The 18935-nt window shown below is 49.1% G+C and overlaps 1 protein-coding gene across 1 annotated transcript in view; it reads left to right on the forward strand.

Annotated features, from left to right (window-relative positions):
- Positions 1-939: 939 nt before the first annotated feature.
- LOC127208716 (mitochondrial import inner membrane translocase subunit TIM16) overlaps positions 940-18935 on the forward strand; it is a 64783-nt gene continuing 46787 nt past the window's right edge. Inside the window, exons 1-6 of the mRNA XM_051168249.1 lie at positions 940-1144; positions 4057-4153; positions 5333-5407; positions 10929-10999; positions 11356-11539; positions 12334-12410. Of these exons, the coding sequence (XP_051024206.1) occupies positions 1085-1144; positions 4057-4153; positions 5333-5407; positions 10929-10999; positions 11356-11539; positions 12334-12410 (564 nt within the window). The 5' untranslated portion in view covers positions 940-1084. The remainder of the gene's footprint in view (positions 1145-4056; positions 4154-5332; positions 5408-10928; positions 11000-11355; positions 11540-12333; positions 12411-18935) is intronic.

The following is an 18935-nucleotide window of genomic DNA, read 5'->3' on the forward strand; positions in this document are numbered from 1 at the left end:
AAAAAACGATCTATTTGTTATTTTTATTCAGTTTGCCTGCATATATGTATGTACGTGTGGTATATGTATCTCTGGTGCCCAGGAAGTTAGCTAAGGGTGTCAGATTCCCTGTAATTGGTGTTACTGACAGTTGTGAACTATCTGGGTCCTCTGGAAGAGCAGTAAGTGCTCTACCCGCTAAGCCACCACATAAGCCTCTAAAATATTTTTAATTAATTAATTATTTAATTAGTTCGTTAGTTTGTTTAAGACAATAGCTCTCTCTATATCCCTGGCTGGCCTCAAATAGAACTCTGAAGGCAGAAACAGATGATCTCTGGTTTTGAGGCCAGCCTGGTCTAATGAAAGGAGTTCCAGGACAATCAGAGCTACACAGAAAAACCCTGGTTTGAAACACAAAACGGGAGGGAGAGGAGAGGGAGAAGGAGAGATTGAATTGATTCTTTTTGTTGTTGTTTGTTTTTTTGAGACAGGGTTTCTCTGTGTATGCCTGGCTGTCCGGGAACTCTGTAGACCAGGCTGGCCTCACACTCACAGAGATCTGCCTGCCTCTGCCTCCCGAGTGCTGGGATTAAGTTAAAGGCGTGCGCCACCACGCCCGGCGATTGATTAGTTCTTATGAGGCCAGCTGCTTATCCTCAGTTTCTAGTCTAGTTAATTCTGCCCTGCTACTTGAGGAAGTATAGAGCGCAGCCAGGTCATTGAAAGGCCTTGGGGACTAATCCCAAGGCAAAATGTGTGGTCTCTTCAGTAAGAAGACAGCTGCGGCTCACATGACTAGTGCAGTAGACCCTCAAGCATCAGGGGCGTGGTTTCTCAGGGCGGCTTGGCAGCTATTGGCTGAGAGGCGGGGCTGGCGACCGTCCTGCGGAAGAAGGGCGATTCGGAGGCGTGTCCAGACGGGCCGCAGGTGCTTCTGATTGGTTGGAAGCTTGTCGGGGCGTGTCCTTCACAAGCTGCAGGCTGGTAGGGCGGCAGTCTTTGCAAGAGTCCCGGGCGGCGTCTCTGCGTGCACCTGAGACCTGACGCCCCTCCGCTCACCCTGTCTCAGTCTTCAGCCTGCGCTCGCCCTGTCCCAGCCGCCATGAACCGCTTCAAGGTGTCCAAGTTTCGGCATTTGGAGGCCAGGCCGTCCCGCCGAGAGGTGAGCCCGGCCCGCGGATCCCACTCCCTGGCTTCTGGTCCCGGATGACTGTCATCCTCCTGTGCTCGCCTGCGCGGTGCACACCCTGTCCTACAAAGACCCTCGCCCCGCCCCACCCTGAGCTTTCCACCCGGAACCGCTTTCCTTAAGTTAAATCCAGAGTCCAGGCTGCCCCTTCACTGCCTAGAGGACAGAGTCCAGAGCTCTGGTGACGCGCTCTGGCCGTTGGGTGATCCCAGAGTTGGCCTGGCTTGTTCGCTTCGCCCTGGGGACCCCCTAGAGGCCTTGCAACCCTTTCAGCCGGGACCAGGCCTTTGCTTCCGGTCGGCCTTGCTAGGAGCTAGGCTGGGAAACTGCAGATGCCGGACTCCTCCTTTCTGCTGTCTAGGATCGCCCCTGCCTGGGGCCAGGCTGTGGGAGAGATGCATCCCTTTCTTGTGGTCTGGTGAGAGCGAGGGTGTCATCTGGAGAGGGGAGCCCCTGGGCCAGGCAGGCATCCTCCCTCGGGTTTCCGCCAACTCTTCCTCTTCAGCTGGCTCAAGCTCTTCCTTTTATTGTGGTGATGCTACCGATGGCTGTTGGGGCCTGGAGAAGCTAGGGCAGGTGGATACCAGAGGGAGTGTCAAGAGGGACAGCACAGTTGATGAGGCGCCAGCTAGCCTGTCTCCCCCTGTGTTATTTGGAAAGCCTGAAGATGTCTTCCCATAATCAGGTGTAGGAATTGACCTCTAGTGATCCATCAGTGGCCCAAAGCAAGTTATGACAGCCATTCTCTGTCCTCATTCTCTGGACAGTACCCTTTCTGTAAGTCCTGTGTGCTGCCCAGCCCCTCTAGCTGGAACAGTGAGCATTAGGGCATTTCCCCTTCCCTTTGGCACTTAACAGTCTCAAGAGGAAGATGGCCAACAGGCACAATATAGCACTGAAGACCAAGAACACACAGGAGTGTGTGGGTGGGCCGTGATGTAAAGTGTAAAATAGAGGTTAACATAATAGCACTGGGAGACAGTGCCCAGGGAGGTGGGTTTAAACTGAGGCCAAAGGGTGAGAAGTAAGAAGAAGGCCAGAGAGGAAAGGGTGGACAGAGAGCGCTAGCCAGGTGGAGCATGGTGACAGGTGAGTACAGGGCAGTCCTGCGCAGGAAGAGGTTGAATTTTGTTCTGAGCACAGTATGGAGTCATGGAAAGCTATAGAGGACGTGTTTAGTATTGAGAGCTGCACTGAGACCGTTATTAGGAGTGCGGTAATTACTACTGGAGGAGTCTGGAGAGACCTTCAGGGGCTCTGTGGCTTCTTCCTGTGTGGACCCCCATCCAGCAAAGTAAACAGATAGGCCCAGGGAATCAGGGGCCTCAGGGGATGCTTACAACAGTTTATGTGATTGGAGGTGGGACAGCAGGCTATCTGCTCTCCTTTTCAGAGCAGTTGTCTGTCAGTGTACAGTAAACATGAATCAGGAAGGAAAATTAACGGGTGGTACTGAAAATGGACAATAAGATAGGGAATTTAGGCAGTGATGCTGTGTGCGCGCGCACCAGGGCGTGGGGGGGCTTGGTCACAGAGGCAGGGAGGATTGCGGAGCAGTGCTTTGGCACCAACAGAGGAAATGGGGCCCTTGCTGATCTCACTTGCAGGGCAAGCGGGCTTCCCCGAGTGTGGGGGTGTTAACACAATTGCCTTCTCGCTCCTCTGGGGAAGAGCATGAGCTGAGGAAGCCCGGTCTTACCTTCTCCCTGCTGAGTGCGGATGTTCCCAAGGGGCCCTTGGGCCCTGGGAGAGCCCTCAGCCAAGAAGCTGCAGAAGCCGAGCCCATCTTCTCTTAGATTGTCACTTCTCTGTCACCTTCCCCCTCTTTGAACTGAAATTTTCCCTACAGACACACGCACTTCCTCTGACAGCCTTCTCCTCCCCCTCTTCCTCCTCCTCTTCCTCTTCCTCCTCCTCATTAGGGAACCCTCTTAGCTACTTAGGTCATTTCAGGAACATTTGGTTTTTTTTTTTTTTAAGGCACTGAGTGGGATAGATCTCAAAAATCCAAATCCAGAGAAATACATCTCTAACCGTGCAGCTTTAAGGTGGAGCTCCCTAGGGCTGAGGAAATGACTGTATCAGTAGCATGCTTGCTGTGCATGCATGGAGACATGAGTTTGATATCCACAACCTAGGTGGTTGTGTGTGCTTACAATCACCACACACCTGCACAGACAGGCGCACAGTTAGAACTCACTAGCCAGCCAGCCTCCCTACATTTGTGAGTTCTAGACTCAGACAAAGACCCTGTGTCAAAAAACTAAGTGGGTGGTTTCTGTGAAATGACACCAGAAGTCTTCTGGCCTCTGCATTCACACACACACAGAGAAGACGCAGTTTTTTGGGTTACAGCCCTCTCTAGGCATGATCAGAGACTTGACACTAACCATGTTTCTTAATTTCTGTTTTTTTTTATTATTAATTTTTATTTTTTGGTTTTTCGAGACAGGGTTGCTTGCTCTGTGTAGCCTTGGCTGTCCTAGAGATGCTTTGTAGACCAGGCTGGCCTTGAGTTCACAGTGATCCACCTCTGCCTCTTGTTTTGATTTGTTTGGGTTTTTTGTTTGTTTGTTTGTTTTTGTTTTTTTGAGACTGGGTTTCTCTGTGTAAGAGCTCTGGCTGTCCTGGACTCACTTTGTAGACCAGACTGGCCTTGAACTCACAGCGATCTGCCTGACTCCGCCTCCCGAGTCCTGGGATTAAAGGCTCTTGTTTTGAGACTAGGGTTTCTCTGTGTGACCCTGGCTGTCCTGGAACTCTCAGTAGAGCAGGTTGGTCTCAAACTCAGAGATGTTCCTGCTTCTGCCTCCCAATACCAAATGCTGGATTAGAGGTATGCGATACGCTGCCTGGCTACTGTGTTTCTTATTCTTTATTTGCAGGCCTGGATCAGTGACATTCGTGCTGGAACCACGCCCACATGCGGGAACCACATCAAATCAAGCTGCAGCTTGATTGCTTTCAGCTGTGACCGCCCAGGTAGGGAGGTAGACATGAGAGAAAAGGTTCAGACACTGTCAGCATAGATAGGGCGAAGAAGAAGAAGGAAAGCTCCATTCACATGGGAGAGTTGGGACGGCCTGGGCTGGGGGAAGGGGCAGGCCTTAGACCCCTGTAAAGTGGTCAACATATAGCAGTCACAAAGATTTTGCTTGTATATAAGCCACGGAGGTTGTTCTAGCCAATCAGGAAAGAAACTGGCGGTTCTGTTTCCAGCTGTCCTGACGGACAATTCCCCTCCTTGTATTTGGGCCGCGGGTGGCTGGGATTGATTGCAGTGAAGATGTGAAAAGTCCTTGGGCCAGGTGCATGCAGCATACCTGTTATCTCTGTGCTCCAAGAGCCTGAGTCGGGAATATTAGGAGATGCAAGCCCGCCTGAGCTACACAGACCCTGTCACAAAGGAAAAAAAGAAGAAGGAGGAGGAGGAGGAGGAGGAGGAGGAGGAGGAGGAGGAGGAGGAGGAGGAGGAGGAAAGAAAAACCCTAACAAACAGAACCAAAGAAAACATAGTCAAGCCCATGTGTTACTTGGGGCTACCTTGGCTTCATGTGACAACCCAGACAAGCCAACTTAAACCCAAGATAAATACCTTTTTGGCTGACTAGGGACTTTAGGCAGAGCTGGATCCAAAGGTTCACAAGTGCTATTCACCTCCACTCTCTGCCTCACCCCACCCCCATCCCTTTAGGTTTTTTTGTTTTGTTTTGTTTTCAGATCGAGTCTCACTCTGTAGCCCAGGATGGCCTCCAACTTGCAGGATTCCTCTTGCCTCCGTCTCCCAGGTACCGGGATTATAGGTGTGAACCTCCTTACTTGGTTCCCAGTTTTTCTTTTGGTCCCTCAACTCAGCTACTTTGGGTGCTGGCTTCCGTCTCTGGTGAAGATGGGAGGAGTAGCAGCTGACAGCCCAAAGCTGACCTCTTATATGATCTACAGTGTGAGAAAGAAAACCTCTTTTTCCAGCATTCTATACATTCGGTGCAGATGGTTCAAGCCAGGGAAGAACCTAAGTCCCTTCAATGTCTGGGAGAGAAGTGACAACTGGTAGAGGCTTTCAGGAGGTCACATGGTTTTGGGTCTGGTCTCAGAGTCCTTTGAAGGGAGATAAGTGGCAACCATTAAGCTCAAAGTAGTACCCCTGTGTTTGTGTAACAGGTGTATTGGGTATCGTATCCCTAGAAGGCCGTGGAGAGAGCAAAAGGCGTGTGGCTTACCTCGGCTGCCATTCAGGTGAGTGGTGCTTGATCATGGAAGCCTGGGGCCGGGGCTCCATACATGCTTGGTCCTGTTGCCTGTGGCTTCTTGTCCTCACTGTGTGTTCTGCAAGGTACTTTCTGTCATAAACTTGTACCTGGTTTGGGATTTTGGCCTGAAGGAGGGAAGCTGGGTGTTCCAGTTCATCAGGGTGGCAGGAGAAGGAGGTGCAGTGTCAGTCCTGGGCCCCTAGGTACACACACACAGGCACACAGACACACAGATACACACACACACACACCATCTGACTCCTAGCTGTGCATGTTCTCTGGAGTCTAGCAAGGTACCTCTCATTTCCAAGCCCCCTTCCCAGCCAGGCTGCTGAAAGCCACTCAAGGAAGTAGCTGCGCTGGCCTGCAGGGTGGAGATGGGCCTTTACAAAAGGGCTTTTGTCTGCTGCAGCTGCTTCTGGGGGGTCCCCAGCAGGCTGCCTGGCAGAGTGCCCACTTTGGGGAGCGTTTGCTATCCCCTGGGCATGGGCCTAGCTTAGTCTCCATGGCTGTAGCTGCTATGGGCTAGATCTCTTGCTGAAGACCTGGGGTGAGGGAAGAGGATAAATCCTCAATCCTCAGGCAGGATGGGTAGAGGGAGAGCTGAAAGTAGGGGTGCTGCTCGTTGTTCTGATGATGGTGACTCGTGTCATCAATAACAAAGGCCAAGATTTATGTAGAGTAGTACTCTGCATGTTTTCCAATCTAAATTTGTTTGTTTGTTTGTTTGTTTTGAGACATGGGTTCTTTGTGTAGCCCTGGCTGTTCTGGGACTTGCTCTGTAGATCAGACAGGCCTCAAACTCAGAAATCCCCTTGCCTCTGCCTCTTGAGTGCTGGGGTTAAAGGTGTGCACCAATATACCTAGTTTAGTGTAAATTATGTAAAAAAAATTTTATGTGTATGGGTGTTTTGCCCACATGTATATCTGTGCATCATATGCGTGCCTGGTGCCAGAGAAGGCCAGAAAAAGGTATCAGATCCCTTGAGGTTGAAGTTACAGATGGCTGTGAGTACCATGTGAACTGGGAATTGATCCTGTGTCCTCTGACAGAGCAGCTAGTACTTTTAAGTGCTGAGCCATCTCTCCAGCCCACTAATACAAACTTTGGGGGAAAAAAAATTGTGATGTCATTCGGATACCATCTGTAGTGCTTGTTTTAAGTGGATAGTTGATTTTTGTTTTGTTTTGTTTTGTTTTTGTTTTTAATGTGAATGGTTGTTTTGCCTGTATGTATGTCCCACATTCATGCAGTACCCTTGGATCTTCTGGAACTAGAGGTACAGATGGTTGTTAACTGCCAGTTTTTTTAAAGTTACAGAGTTATAGGCACCAGCATGCTGTTTCTGAGCATTGCTGTTTATCTGGGTCCCCTTCCAATTACTAGAAACCTCGGCACAGCAGTCCTAGGCAGCCATCGTTTTTGCTCTCCCGCTTCCAGAGCGAAGGTCTGCACATTATTTTCATGCGCATAGCCATCTGAGGTTGGCAGGAAAGCAGGCAGGAAACCGTTGGACCACAGCCACCCAGCCCAGCTCCTCCTAAGGCAACACACCCCCTGCACCCCTGACTGTGGAAGGCTTCCGGATTTGCCCCACAAACTTCTTTTTGACTTAAGCAGCTGGAGTTAGTCTCAGTGTTTTACTGAGGAAGAGAATTGCCGATGCAGGGATAATAGGGCTGGCAGAAAGGAAACATGGAGGGCAGTGGGTTAGGATGGGGCTGTGGGCGGAGCAGCAAGCCAACATCACCACAGCAAGAGCCTTCCTATGGGGTGAGCAATACCGCTTTCCTTCTAGTCTGACGAGACAGGCAAAGCAGGGTGGACGTGGACAGGCGGCCCTGGGGTTTTCAGCCAGCAGGAACACGCAGTGAAGCAGGCAGCTGGCATCCAAAAGGGAATGAAACATGGTAAAGAAATCGAGTCCCAGCAGAGCACTTCTACTAAGTCCTTGCATGCATGGGCCTCCCTGAATTCTCATGACAGCTCAGCAGTTAGTACTGCAGTAACGTTCCAACTAGAGCAATGAGGATACCAAAACACAGCGAAAAAGGAGTGGGCAGAGGATTGGTTCCCGCCAGTCTTATTTCAGAACCTGTGCTTGTCAGTGTGGTGTCACGCTGTCTTTCCTCAGCTGGAACTACAGCAGGTCCTGTGGCCTCCCCTACTACCTCCATCCCACGCTGCTCTAGGTGCCCCAAGATGGACAAAGTTAGAGGGCAGGGAGCCTCCGGAGGCAGGACAGTAGCCAGACCTAAAGTGCCCGGGACCTCCCATCATTGGGGCCTATGTGGGCCAGAATTCCGCTTAGTATCTCTAGGGCAGACTGTTTGATTGTTTGTTGTTCTAGACAGGGTTTCTCTGTGTGTAGACCTGGCTATCTTGGAACACTCTCTGTTGACCAACCTGGCCTTGAACTCACAGAGATCTACCTGGCTCTGCCTCCCAAATGTTGGGATTAAAGGTGTGTGCCACCGTGCCCGGTCTATGCAGACTTTTTACCCCAGTATCTCACTGAGTTATAGCCTTAACCTTTTATATTTTCTAACTTTTTATTTTTGAAACAGCCTCTCGTTGAGTTGCCTAGGCAGGCCTTGAACTTTTATTCTTTCTGTCCCAACCTCCCAAATAGCTAGAATTACAGACTTACAGATCTATACTACCAGGCCCAGCTTAGGGAGGGTTCTGGGGAGCTAGAGCTCAGTCAGACGAAAGGACAGCCTAGTGGCAGGCTCCTGCAGAGGGAAACTGAAGTCGACACTGCACCAAAGCAACTGTTCCAGCTTCTGCTTAGCGTGCTCTGTTGATAGGCGGCTTACCGTTCTCCAGATACCACCAATTTGAGGCAGTTCCCTCATAAGTAAAAAGCATCAAGAAGCAAACATGAAATCAGGCACATATAGATCCTGATTCTGGTTCTGAGCTTCAGGGGTTTTTGTTCTTGTTTTGGTTTGTTTTTTCTTTTTTTTTAATTAATTAATTTATTATTATGTATACAGTGCTCTGCCTGCATGTACATCTGCAGGAGGGCATCAGATCACATTATAGATGGTTGTGAGCCACCATGTGGTTGCTAGGAATTGAACTCAGGACCTCTAGAAGAGCAGTCAGTGTTCTTAACCTCTGAGCCATCTCTCCTGCCTGTTTTTTCTTTTCTTTTGGTTTTTTTGAGACAGAGTTTCTCAGTGTAGCCCTGACAGTCCTGGACTCACTTTGTAGACCAGGCTGGCTTCAAACTCATAGAGATCCACCTGCCTCTGCCTCCCAGGTACTGGGATTAAAAGCATGTGTGCTACCACACCAGCCTGAGCTCCAGGTTTTGTTTTGTTTTGTCTTGTTTGTTTGGTTGGTTGGTTTTGGTTTTTTCGAGACAGTGTCTCTCTGTGTTGCCTTGGCTGTCCTGGACTCTTTGTGGGCCAGGCTGGCCTCGAACTCACAAAGATCTACCTGCCTCTGCCTCCCGAGTGCTGGGATTAAAGGCGTATGCCACTACGCCCAGTGAGCTTCAGGGTTTTTTTTTTTTTTTTTTTTTTTTTGGTTTTTTCGAGACAGGGTTTCTCTGTGTAGCCTTGGCCATCCTGGACTCACTTTGTAGACCAGGCTGGCCTCGAACTCACAGCGATCCGCCTGCTTCTGCCTCCCGAGTGCTGGGATTAAAGGCATGCGCCACCACGCCCGGCTCGAGCTTCAGGTTTTTAAACCTGAAATGTGGGTTATTTTTATTTTTATCTATCTGTCTGTCTTTCTGTCTATCTATTCTTTTTTTTTTTTTTTTTTTCAGGACAGGATTTCTATGTGTATTCCTGGCTGTCCTGGAACTCTCTCTGTAGACCAGGTTGGCCTTGAACTCAGAGATCTATGTACCTCTGCCTCCTGAGTGCTGGAGAAAGAGAGTATTGAAGTACACATGTCACAGCATGTATGGAGATCATAACAGACAGCAACTTTCAGGAGTTGGCCTTCCTTCTCCAAAGGTTCTAGGGATCAAAGTAAGGTCATCAGGCTTGCATGACAAGTGTGCCAACCTGCAAAGGCATCTCACAGGCCCATTGTAGGTTATTTTAAAACTACTACTGATCTGAGGAGATGGCTGAGCAGGTAGAGGCCCTGCGTGCAGGCTTAATGCTATGAGTTTGATCTTGGCTTTCTTTCACAAAGGGACAGTAGTGAACTTAACTCAGTAGAGTTGCCCTCTGTCCTTCACATGCTGCCGTGAATGTGTATGCCTGCATATACAAACTCATATACTAACTAAAATGAATTTTAAAGTATGAATGTGTATATATAACCACAACAACGTTTAACGTTATATGAGAAAACAATCCCAGCATTTGAGAAGAAGAAACAGGAGAATCAGGAGTTTAAACAACAAAAATATATTTGAAGAAACATAAGAAAGAAAGGCTGGAGAGATAGCCTAGCAGTTAAGAACGCTTGTGGCAGCCGGGCGTGGTGGCGCACGCCTTTAATCCCAGCACTCGGGAGGCAGAGGCAGGCAGATCGCTGTGAGTTCGAGGCCAGCCTGGTCTACAAAGTGAGTCCAGGATGGCCAAGGCTACACAGAAAAACCCTGTCTCGAAAAACCAAAAAAAAAAAAAAAGAACGCTTGTGGCTCGTCCAGAGGACTGGGGTTTACAGACATCTGTAATTCCAATGCAAGGGACCTGACTTCTTTTGGCCTCTGTGGGCATCTGGCACACAAGTAATATAGTATATAGACACAGATGTCGGCAGAGTACCTAAGTGCCTGATAAAGCTAAAAATTTAAAAGAAAATAAAAGAAACTGGCCTGAAAGACTCCATACTGTACTGTGTGGTTCTCCATTAATGTGCAGAGTTGGAGCCATTAGACATTTTCTATAAAGTTCAAGGCAGTGTATATCGTAGGATGCCAAGGCTGTACGGTTTCTGACCCAACTCCTCAACTTTGGGTAGCAGGTGCATTGCAGTAGTACAGTGTGGGCACAATGCCCTGAGTTTGATCCTTAGTACTAAAAAGAAACAAAAAACAAAAACAAAGCAAAACAAAAAAACCAATCAGGCGTGGGGTAGCACTCCTTTAATCCCAGCACTCAGGAGGCAGAGGCAGGCAAATCTGAGTTTGAGGTCAGCCTGGTCTACAGAGTGAATTCTGGGACAGCCAGGGCTACACAGAGAAACCCTGTCTTTAAACACCCACTCCCCCCAAAAGAAACCCCCAAAACAACAACAACCACCCAACTGAGCAAACCAAACTAAGTCACTTAGCTGTGCAGTTGTTCCTGGAAGTAACGCAGACCACATACATGCCAGGGCGTGGTGCTGGTGTGCTCCAATAAAAGCACAGAAGCAGCAGCCCAAGGACTCTACAGGATATGCGAGGGAGAAAGAGTTCTGGATGTGTCCCCGCAGTGTCCAGCAAGAACGTGGCTTCTTGATGTGGACAAGGTGTCACTGCTGAAACTCTGGAAAGATCTCATGGGGTCAGAAGGGACATTCAGCAGATGCAATTGCTCCTCCCCTACAGACCTGGTCACAGACGTGGACTTCTCCCCCTTTGATGACTTCCTCCTGGCCTCTGGCTCAGCTGACAGGACGGTGAGTGGGGCTACTTGGAAGAGCTGCTTATGACCCAAGTGTCTGCTCAGAGCTGCTGCTGTGATCCGCCCTTACAGTGCAAGACTGCCTGCGAGGAAGCAGGCTGGAGAGGGGCACAGAGCCCATGTGCCCACTCACATTCTTGCTGGTCTCTGATTACACCCTGTGCTCCCTGAGTTGGGGTCCCCCTCTTCTCCATGACAGGATATGTAGATACCTAACTAATGGCTAAGGCAGGTGAGATGCCTTGTCCTCTCATGGATGGGACCTTGCTTGCTAGGACCAGGATAGCTCTGGGCTGACCTGGCTGTAGCAGTGAGGTTCTTAGCTTCTGGACCACAAACCCGATCTTTCAGGTAAAGCTCTGGCGGCTGTCTGGCACTGGAGACGCCCTTCCCTCTGTTCCCGGAGTGGTGCTGGGTCCTGAGGAGCTGCCAGTGGAAGTACTGCAGTTCCACCCTACTTCTGACGGTGTTCTGGTGAGCACAGCTGGCAGGGCTGTGAAGGTCTGGGACGTGGCCAAGCAGCAGCCTTTGACAGGTACGGCCACTCTGGAGTGGCTGCCCTTCTCTGCCAGCTCCCATCGGGACAACCTTTCCTTTCTCTGTTGGTAGTTTTAGTGGTGTGGAAAGAAAATATGTATCAAGGGTCAGGCACAACTCAGTGGGGTGTGCTTCCCTTGTATTTCCGAGGCCCTGGGTCCATCCCCAGCAACCTAAAAACTAAAATGTACCAAAGTATGATAGGGACATAGTATACGTCCTAAAGCCTTGTGATAAGCAGTGTGTCACTCTACTATTTCCAGTGTGCATCTCTTGTGCTCCAAACCCCCAAACTACAGAAGAAAGAGGGGAATGGAAGAGCACAGATGAGGGTGACAGTGCGGGAATGTGTCAGAATGAGCAGAGGTGAGCATGGAAAATGAGAGCCAGGCTGAGAAGCCGGGAATCTCAGAAGGTTTTGTTTTTCTGAGACAGGGATTCTCTGTGTAGCGCTGGCTGGCCTGGACCTCACTCTGCAGACCAGGCTGGCCTCAAACTCAGAGGTCTACCTGCCTCTGCCTGAGTGCTGGGATTAAAGGTATGCGCCACCACTGCACTGCTTGCTGTTATTAAACCAGGAACTTTATTAAACAGCGGCATATCCTGGTGAGGGCAGGCTTAGAGAAGGAAACCTCTAGAGGCATCAGTAGCATGTCTGGATGGAGCTGCTGTCCCTGCCCCCTCCGGGCTGAAAGACCATCATTGCTGCTGACTTTGCAACTGGAGTTACCTCAAGACAGGCCTACCCTCATCTACTTCCCTGGGTGCCTGACCTTGTCTATTTCCCTGCAGAGCTGGAGGCCCACAAGGACCTGGTGCAGAGTGCTCTTTGGAGCCGGGATGGAGCCATTCTGGGCACAGCATGTAAGGTGAGCAGCAGCAAGCAGCCTTAAAGCTTAGCATGGGGCTGGTATGATCAGGAAGTCCTCAAACCTTGTATGCTCAACTGAGTCAGGGCTCCCTGCCCCATCTGAAGCCCTAGGAGAGGGGGCTTGAGGAAAGCCCCGTGCTGCCTCCTGCTGGCCTGGCTATTTGGTTTTGGCGTTGTCTGGTATATAAGGAAAGCCATACCAGCTCCCTGAATGGTTTCTCCAAACAGCTTTCCAATTTGCTTCCAGGACAGTACAGATCAGTGGCCAGGTGTAACTCATCTCTTAAAGAGACATGGTGCTTCGAACTGATGAGATTGGTCATCAGAATGTGGCCTTGGCCAGAGGCTTGGGAAAAACCTTGAGATTTCATTTCAGGGCCAGGAATGGCAGGGTGAGCATATGTCTGTGGGACAACTGGAAACATATCAAACAGGTTTCTCCTATAAAGAAACTTCCTACTAAGCCAGGCATGGTGGCACACACCATTGATCCTAGCACTCAGGAGGCAGAGGCAGGCAGATCTCTGTGAGTTCGAGGCCAGCCTGCTCTACAAAGGGAGTCCAGGACAGCCAGGCCTACACAGAGAAACCCTGCCTCGAAAAACAAAACAAAACAAAGGAGCTGGTGTTGTGGTGGCAGTGGGCAGGTAGGAACGTTAGCTTGAGGAGTGGGTGGTGGCCTGTGATGAGCAGTTTACATGTACACACTCCTGTGGCTTCTGTGTGGGTAGAACACGATTGAGGTGGGCAGCGTTTGTACTTAGGTTTTGGGACTGCCATCAGGGGCTGTCTTTGTTCAGGGCCAATAGAGATGGAGGCCGTAGAGTATTTGATAGTGGATTGGATGTGAGGAACGGGGATTGTGAGTTTGGATCTTGGGTGCCAAGAGAGGAGCCCCACTCTGAGCCAGACATACTGCTACCGTGGTGACTGTAGGCATATTGAGCAGGGTACCTGGAGACATCCAAGTTTGTCTGGGGACCTGGTGGAATCCTGAGCCTCGTCTGAGCAGAGGATGGAAAGGGAGGTGCTGCTTGTGGCCAGGTGTAGGGATATTATCTGAAGGGAAGAACCATAGCTTACAAGGAGAAGGTGGTGGTAAGAAAGCAAGAGGAGTGGGGCCTGGGATCCAGGCTGGAGAGGTCACCAAAACAGTGGTGTACCACAGTCTAGGAAACTGGAGGTTAGGGCTTCGGAGGTATGGGGCATTTCCGATGGTATTAGGGCCTGAAGAGGCATGAAACATGGCAACCAGGAATCATAGCACATTACTGAAGTTCTAACACTGAGGAGGTAGAGGCCGGGAGATCAGGAGTTCAAGGCCAGCATGGAGTACATAAGAAAACAATAAAAGGAATGGAGGCCAGTGAAGGCCTCAAGCCCTGAGTACTTCAAGGTCCATGGGTCTATATACACAAAGGACCCTTATTTCATAATTCTCATCTTTAATCTGCCAGTTTTTAAAAGATCGATTTATTTTATGTATATGAGTGTTGTATCTGCATGTACAACTGCATGCCAGAAGAGGGCATCAGATAGATGGTTGTGCACCACCATATAGTTGCTGGGAATTGAACTCAGGACCTTTGGGAGAGCAGCCAGTGCTCTTAACCTCTGAGCCATCTCTCCAGTGCCCCCCCCCCCCATTTGCCTTTTTTTAGAAGGCACATTTCTCAGCCTTTTACGAACTATCCTTTCTGGTATTGTTCGTTGTTCAATAGGTTTCAGATGCTGGCTAGAGTTCTGGAGATTGAAAAGTAGTATCACCCCAAGATGCTCTTGTTTATTCAGGTCTAATACTAGAGGATGGGAGACACCTCCCAGAAAGTAAGCTTGGCCTTCATCCTAGAAGATGAGTCCTGGCTACAGACAGAATGAGCGTACCAGTCAGGGAAGCAGCCCTGATGACTCGTCCCTCAGGTGGAGAGACCGACTGGCCTCTCCTTCCTTTAAGAAACCTCCACACCCCTACCTCACTAATATGATGGTGGAGCTCCTTTTTCTCTGCTCTGAGCCCCATTTGCCACCAGAACTGGGCAGAAAAGACAAAGAAGAGCCTGGTGAGTGATGGCAGTGTTGCGGATGTGCACAGTGTGGACACTGCCGCTGTGCCCGGCCTCCTGCTATCTTATATGGCAAAGTTAGAAGGAGCAAGCCAAGTCCAGGGGACTCATGCTAGTTCCCCATGGGGAGACATTTCCCGTCTGTACTCAGAGCCCAAAGCTGCTAGGACAAGAAGGACATGTTTCCCAAACAGGTGACACAATAGAGTTATGAGCCCTGCTCCTTGCCCTCCTTTCCAGACCTCAGTGTGCTCCCTGTGAGGATGCAGCACCTGTCTGCACGTGCTAGGACTAGGAAATGCCTCAGTTATGTGCTCACTTCTGCTTTCCTTTGCTGGAGAAGTGTCTTGAGATTCTGGGTGGAAGTACTAGCCCCGCTAATATAGTACTTGAAGCAAGAAGCCACCCCATATGACCACAGGCCATGTGGAGATGCCCATGGGTTTACATAGGTTGCCCAGAGTAGTGTTGGAGTGGTGGGTAAACTCACTCCGTAAGACAGAGTCAGAGCCCCATCTTGGCAGGGCTTGTGGACCAGGCTTTGCTCCAACAGCTTTTTGCCGTTGCTGCTTGTACTGCCTGCTTGGGACAATATGGCATGCCTTTATCCGTCAGAGGTGCCTGGTTTCTCAGTCCTGTCCTGCCACACTGCTAGTGCACCGGAGGCCACTAGAGGGCGAACAGGCCCCACACATGACAGGTTTGGCCTGCTATGAGCTCTCTGCAGCCTCGGTTAGGACCTTTTGCCTAGTTCAGAACCGCCTCAAGGCTGCCTACTGTGAACCCGATTTGCATCCAGCCTTAAACTGCCACACTTAGCAGCTCAGTCTCCTCTGTGGAGCTTGTTGCGTGCCAAAAACAATGCTGCATTCCCACCCCCAGTGCCCTCCCTGTGGGAGATGCTTTTGCCTCCTAGTCATTGCTCAATGGGCTCAGGTTTCCACAGGTCACAAAGCTAGTCAATAGGGGGCGTGGTGGCACTCACCATTAATCCCAGCACTCGGAAGGCAGAGGCAGGCAGATTGCTGTGAGTTCGAGGCCAGCCTGGTCTACAAAGGGAGAAAACCTACACAGAGAGAAAACCTATTTCGAAACAAAACAAAAAACAAAAAACAGCTGGTCAGTGGTGCGTTAGCATTGGAATGTAGATTCCAGCTCTCCTCAGCAGCTCTAGCCCTGCCTAGTGAGAAGTGTTTTTAGCTCTTCACCTTGGGAACTTTGCATCTCCCCTGTCCTGTATGTCTCTGGCTTCTCTGTTTTCCCTGTTGTCACTCTCGCAGGTCTCTCTCCGTCCTTTGCTGCAATTGTCCTGCCTTGCTCTGGCTGTGCTTACTCTTCCTCTGCCTTTCACTCTCCTCGTGTCTGCTCTCACATGACCCCACATCACATACGGCCCTAGGAGCCCTGGCTTAGGATGCACGCCCTCGACTGTGCCTGGTGCAAAGTAAAGCGCAGTTGGGAAAGCCTTTCCAGAATAACCTGGGGCCTCCCTGACTGCGCTAGGCAGGCCCGAGCGAGCGCCCAGACCCTCGTTAGCTACTCCCTGCCTCCTGCAGCTCCACAGCTTTGCCTGTGGCTCCTCTGCTCCCTCTGTCGTCTTAATTATAGTTATATGTCTTTCCCCTTCTATTTGTGGGGCCAGGTTTTGGCTTTTTGAGACAGGGTTTCTCTGTGTAGCCCTGATTGTCCTGGACTCAATTTGTAGACCAGGCTGGCCTCAACTCACAGAGATCAGTCTGCCTTCCCAGTGCTGGGATCAAAGGAGTACATGCAATACCACTGTCTGGCAATTAAATTTTTTTTTTTTTTTTTTTTTAAGATCTGGGTTTTTTTTTGTTTGTTTGTTTTTGTTTTTGCTTTGTTTTGTTTTTCTGTTTTTTATATATATGCATGAGTGTTTTGTCTGCATTGTGTAGGTGTGCCATGTAGGTGCCTGGTGTCCTTGGATCTGCTGGAACTGAAGTTACAGATGGCTGTAAACTGATATGTGGGTGCTGGACATTGAACCTCAGTCCTCTGGAGTAGTATCTAGTGCTCTTAACTGCTGAGCCATTTCTCTAGCTCCCTCAAAATATATGTTGAGATAGGATCTCGGTTTATAGCTTAAACTGACCTGTAACTTGACTATGTAATCCAACTTGGCATCAAATTCAAGGTGATCCTCTTCCTCTACTTTCTGAATGCTGGAATTAAGAGCATGAGTCACCCTTCTCGCCACAGCTTTATTTTTACTTAACAGACTCTTTTAGAACTTTTTTTTTTTTTTAAGAACTGTTTTATAGGAAAAATATAGCAGATAATAAAGAAATTTCCTCCCAATATCCCCCTCCCCATTTCACATCCGTTTTCTTTATAATTTTGTTACTGTTGTATTTAAGATGATTTGTTTTGAGTTGGGGGGGGGGTGGTTCTTACTATGTAGCCCTGGCTGACCTACAACTGGCTACATAGGTCAGGCTGACCTCATGGAGATCCTCCTGCTTCTGCCTCCTTTGTGCTGGGATTAAAGGCAAATGCTACCATGTTCAGACCTAGTATTATACTTTTTGGTTTTTCGAGACAGGGTTTCTCTGTGTAGCCTTGGCTGTCCTGGACTAACTTTGTAGACCAGGCTGGCCTCGAACCCACAGCGATCTGCCTGCCTCTGCCTCCCGAGTGCTGGGATTAAAGGTGTGCGCCACCCACCACCGGCTTTATTCTTTTCAGTCTTTCAGTATAACCCAGGCAGACCTTGAATTTGAAACCTACTGCCTCAGCCTCCCAAGTGCTGGGGTTAACCGCACATTCACTGCTCGTCACTACCACTTGCATTGGTGAGACACATTGTTGCAATTATATAGCCAATGATAAATTATTAGAAACTAAACTCTAATTTTCATTAGGTTGTTTGCTAGTACTTATACATGTTGGAGAGGGATGTTTGTGTCCATGCAGACCAGATGTTGAGTGTCTTTCTCTCTTTCTACTTTTCCCCCCAATATATATTCATTTTCTTTTATGTGTGCGTGTTTTACCTGCGTGTTTGTATGTGTACTGTGTGCATTGTTGTTGCTCATGGCGGTCAGGAGACAGCAATGCATCCCCTGCAACTGCAGTCAGTAACGGTTGTGAAACCGCTGAGTCATCACTTCACCCTTAGTTTTCTAATTAAAAAAAAAAAAAGACTGAGCCGGGCGTGGTGGCACATGCTTTTAATCCCATCACTTGGGAGGCAGAGGTAGGCGGATCTCTGTGAGTTCCAGGACAGCCAGGGCTACACGGAGAAACCCTCTCTCCAGAAACCAGAAACCAAAAACCAAAAACAAAACGAAGGCATATCTGTTTGTTAGTTTATATCTTTGGTTTCTTTCATCAGCTTTGTAGTTTGCCTCATGTTTGTTGATGCTTTGTAAGATTTATAGCTAAGTACTTCAGTTCTTTGGTGATGATGCAGATGGTGTGTTTTAAATTTATAAGTCTGAGTATAATTTTTCAAAATATGAAAACAGGCATCTGCGCTGATGGAAGCAAAGTAGAACTATGCTAAAATATAAAAGTGGAAAGGCTGGCCAGCCCCCACTTCCTCACCTCTTATATCCAACTCACTGGTTGAGCTCAGACCTTTTCTCTTTGCTTACCTCTGAAAGTGTACAAGACCATGGGCACTCAATGGAGGTTTCTATTTATTTTGACCATAGTAGAGGCAGCTCCCTCTTTGCACCTATATGACCAAACCTATCAATAGTGGGTGAATACAAACTCTACTGGATTGTTTTTTCTTTCAGTGATTGAACCCCCCAGGTTCTTTTGCATGCTTGTGTGCTGTGTCTGGGCTTTACTACTGAGCTTCACTGCCAGGCACGCATCGCAGCTTTTTAGGTATTTGTGCTTGTGCACGTAGACAACATGAAACGTAGATCATCTTGCAGAAATACGGACTTGTATACACAGCATGAGCATTTTATTTCAGTTACAGATTCTTGTTTTTTTCCATTTTAGCCCTCAAGGTAATCCTGATCAGTTAGTGCTGAAAAGATGGTTTGAAAAGACTAGTTTCTTTTTATGCTTAAAAGCTCTTTAATCTTTAAGCTTGCTGGTGCACGTGTGTAATCCCAACACTTAAGCTGAGGCAGCAGTGGGATCACTGCAAATTCAGGGCCTGCACAGGGTACAAACATGCTAAGGCCTTGTCTCAACGACAGGGATCACTGCAAATTCAGGGCCTACACAGGGTACAAACATGCTAAGGCCTTGTCTCAGCGACAGTGAAGAACACTCAGTAGGCTGAGGCAGGCATTGCTGAAGCTGAACAGGAAGGGGGGTGTGTGTGTGTGTGTGTGTTCTGTGGATGTGTCTGTGTGGATGTGTGAACATGGAGGCCAGAGTTGATCTTGGTGTCTTTCTTGATCCCTCTCCACACTACTGCATGTGTGTGTGTGTTTATCCTGTTCATGTGGATGTGTGTATGAGGAAGCCAAAGG

The sequence above is a fragment of the Acomys russatus genome, chromosome 25, assembly GCF_903995435.1.
Source record: "Acomys russatus chromosome 25, mAcoRus1.1, whole genome shotgun sequence".
Classification (NCBI taxonomy): Eukaryota; Metazoa; Chordata; class Mammalia; order Rodentia; family Muridae; genus Acomys; species Acomys russatus.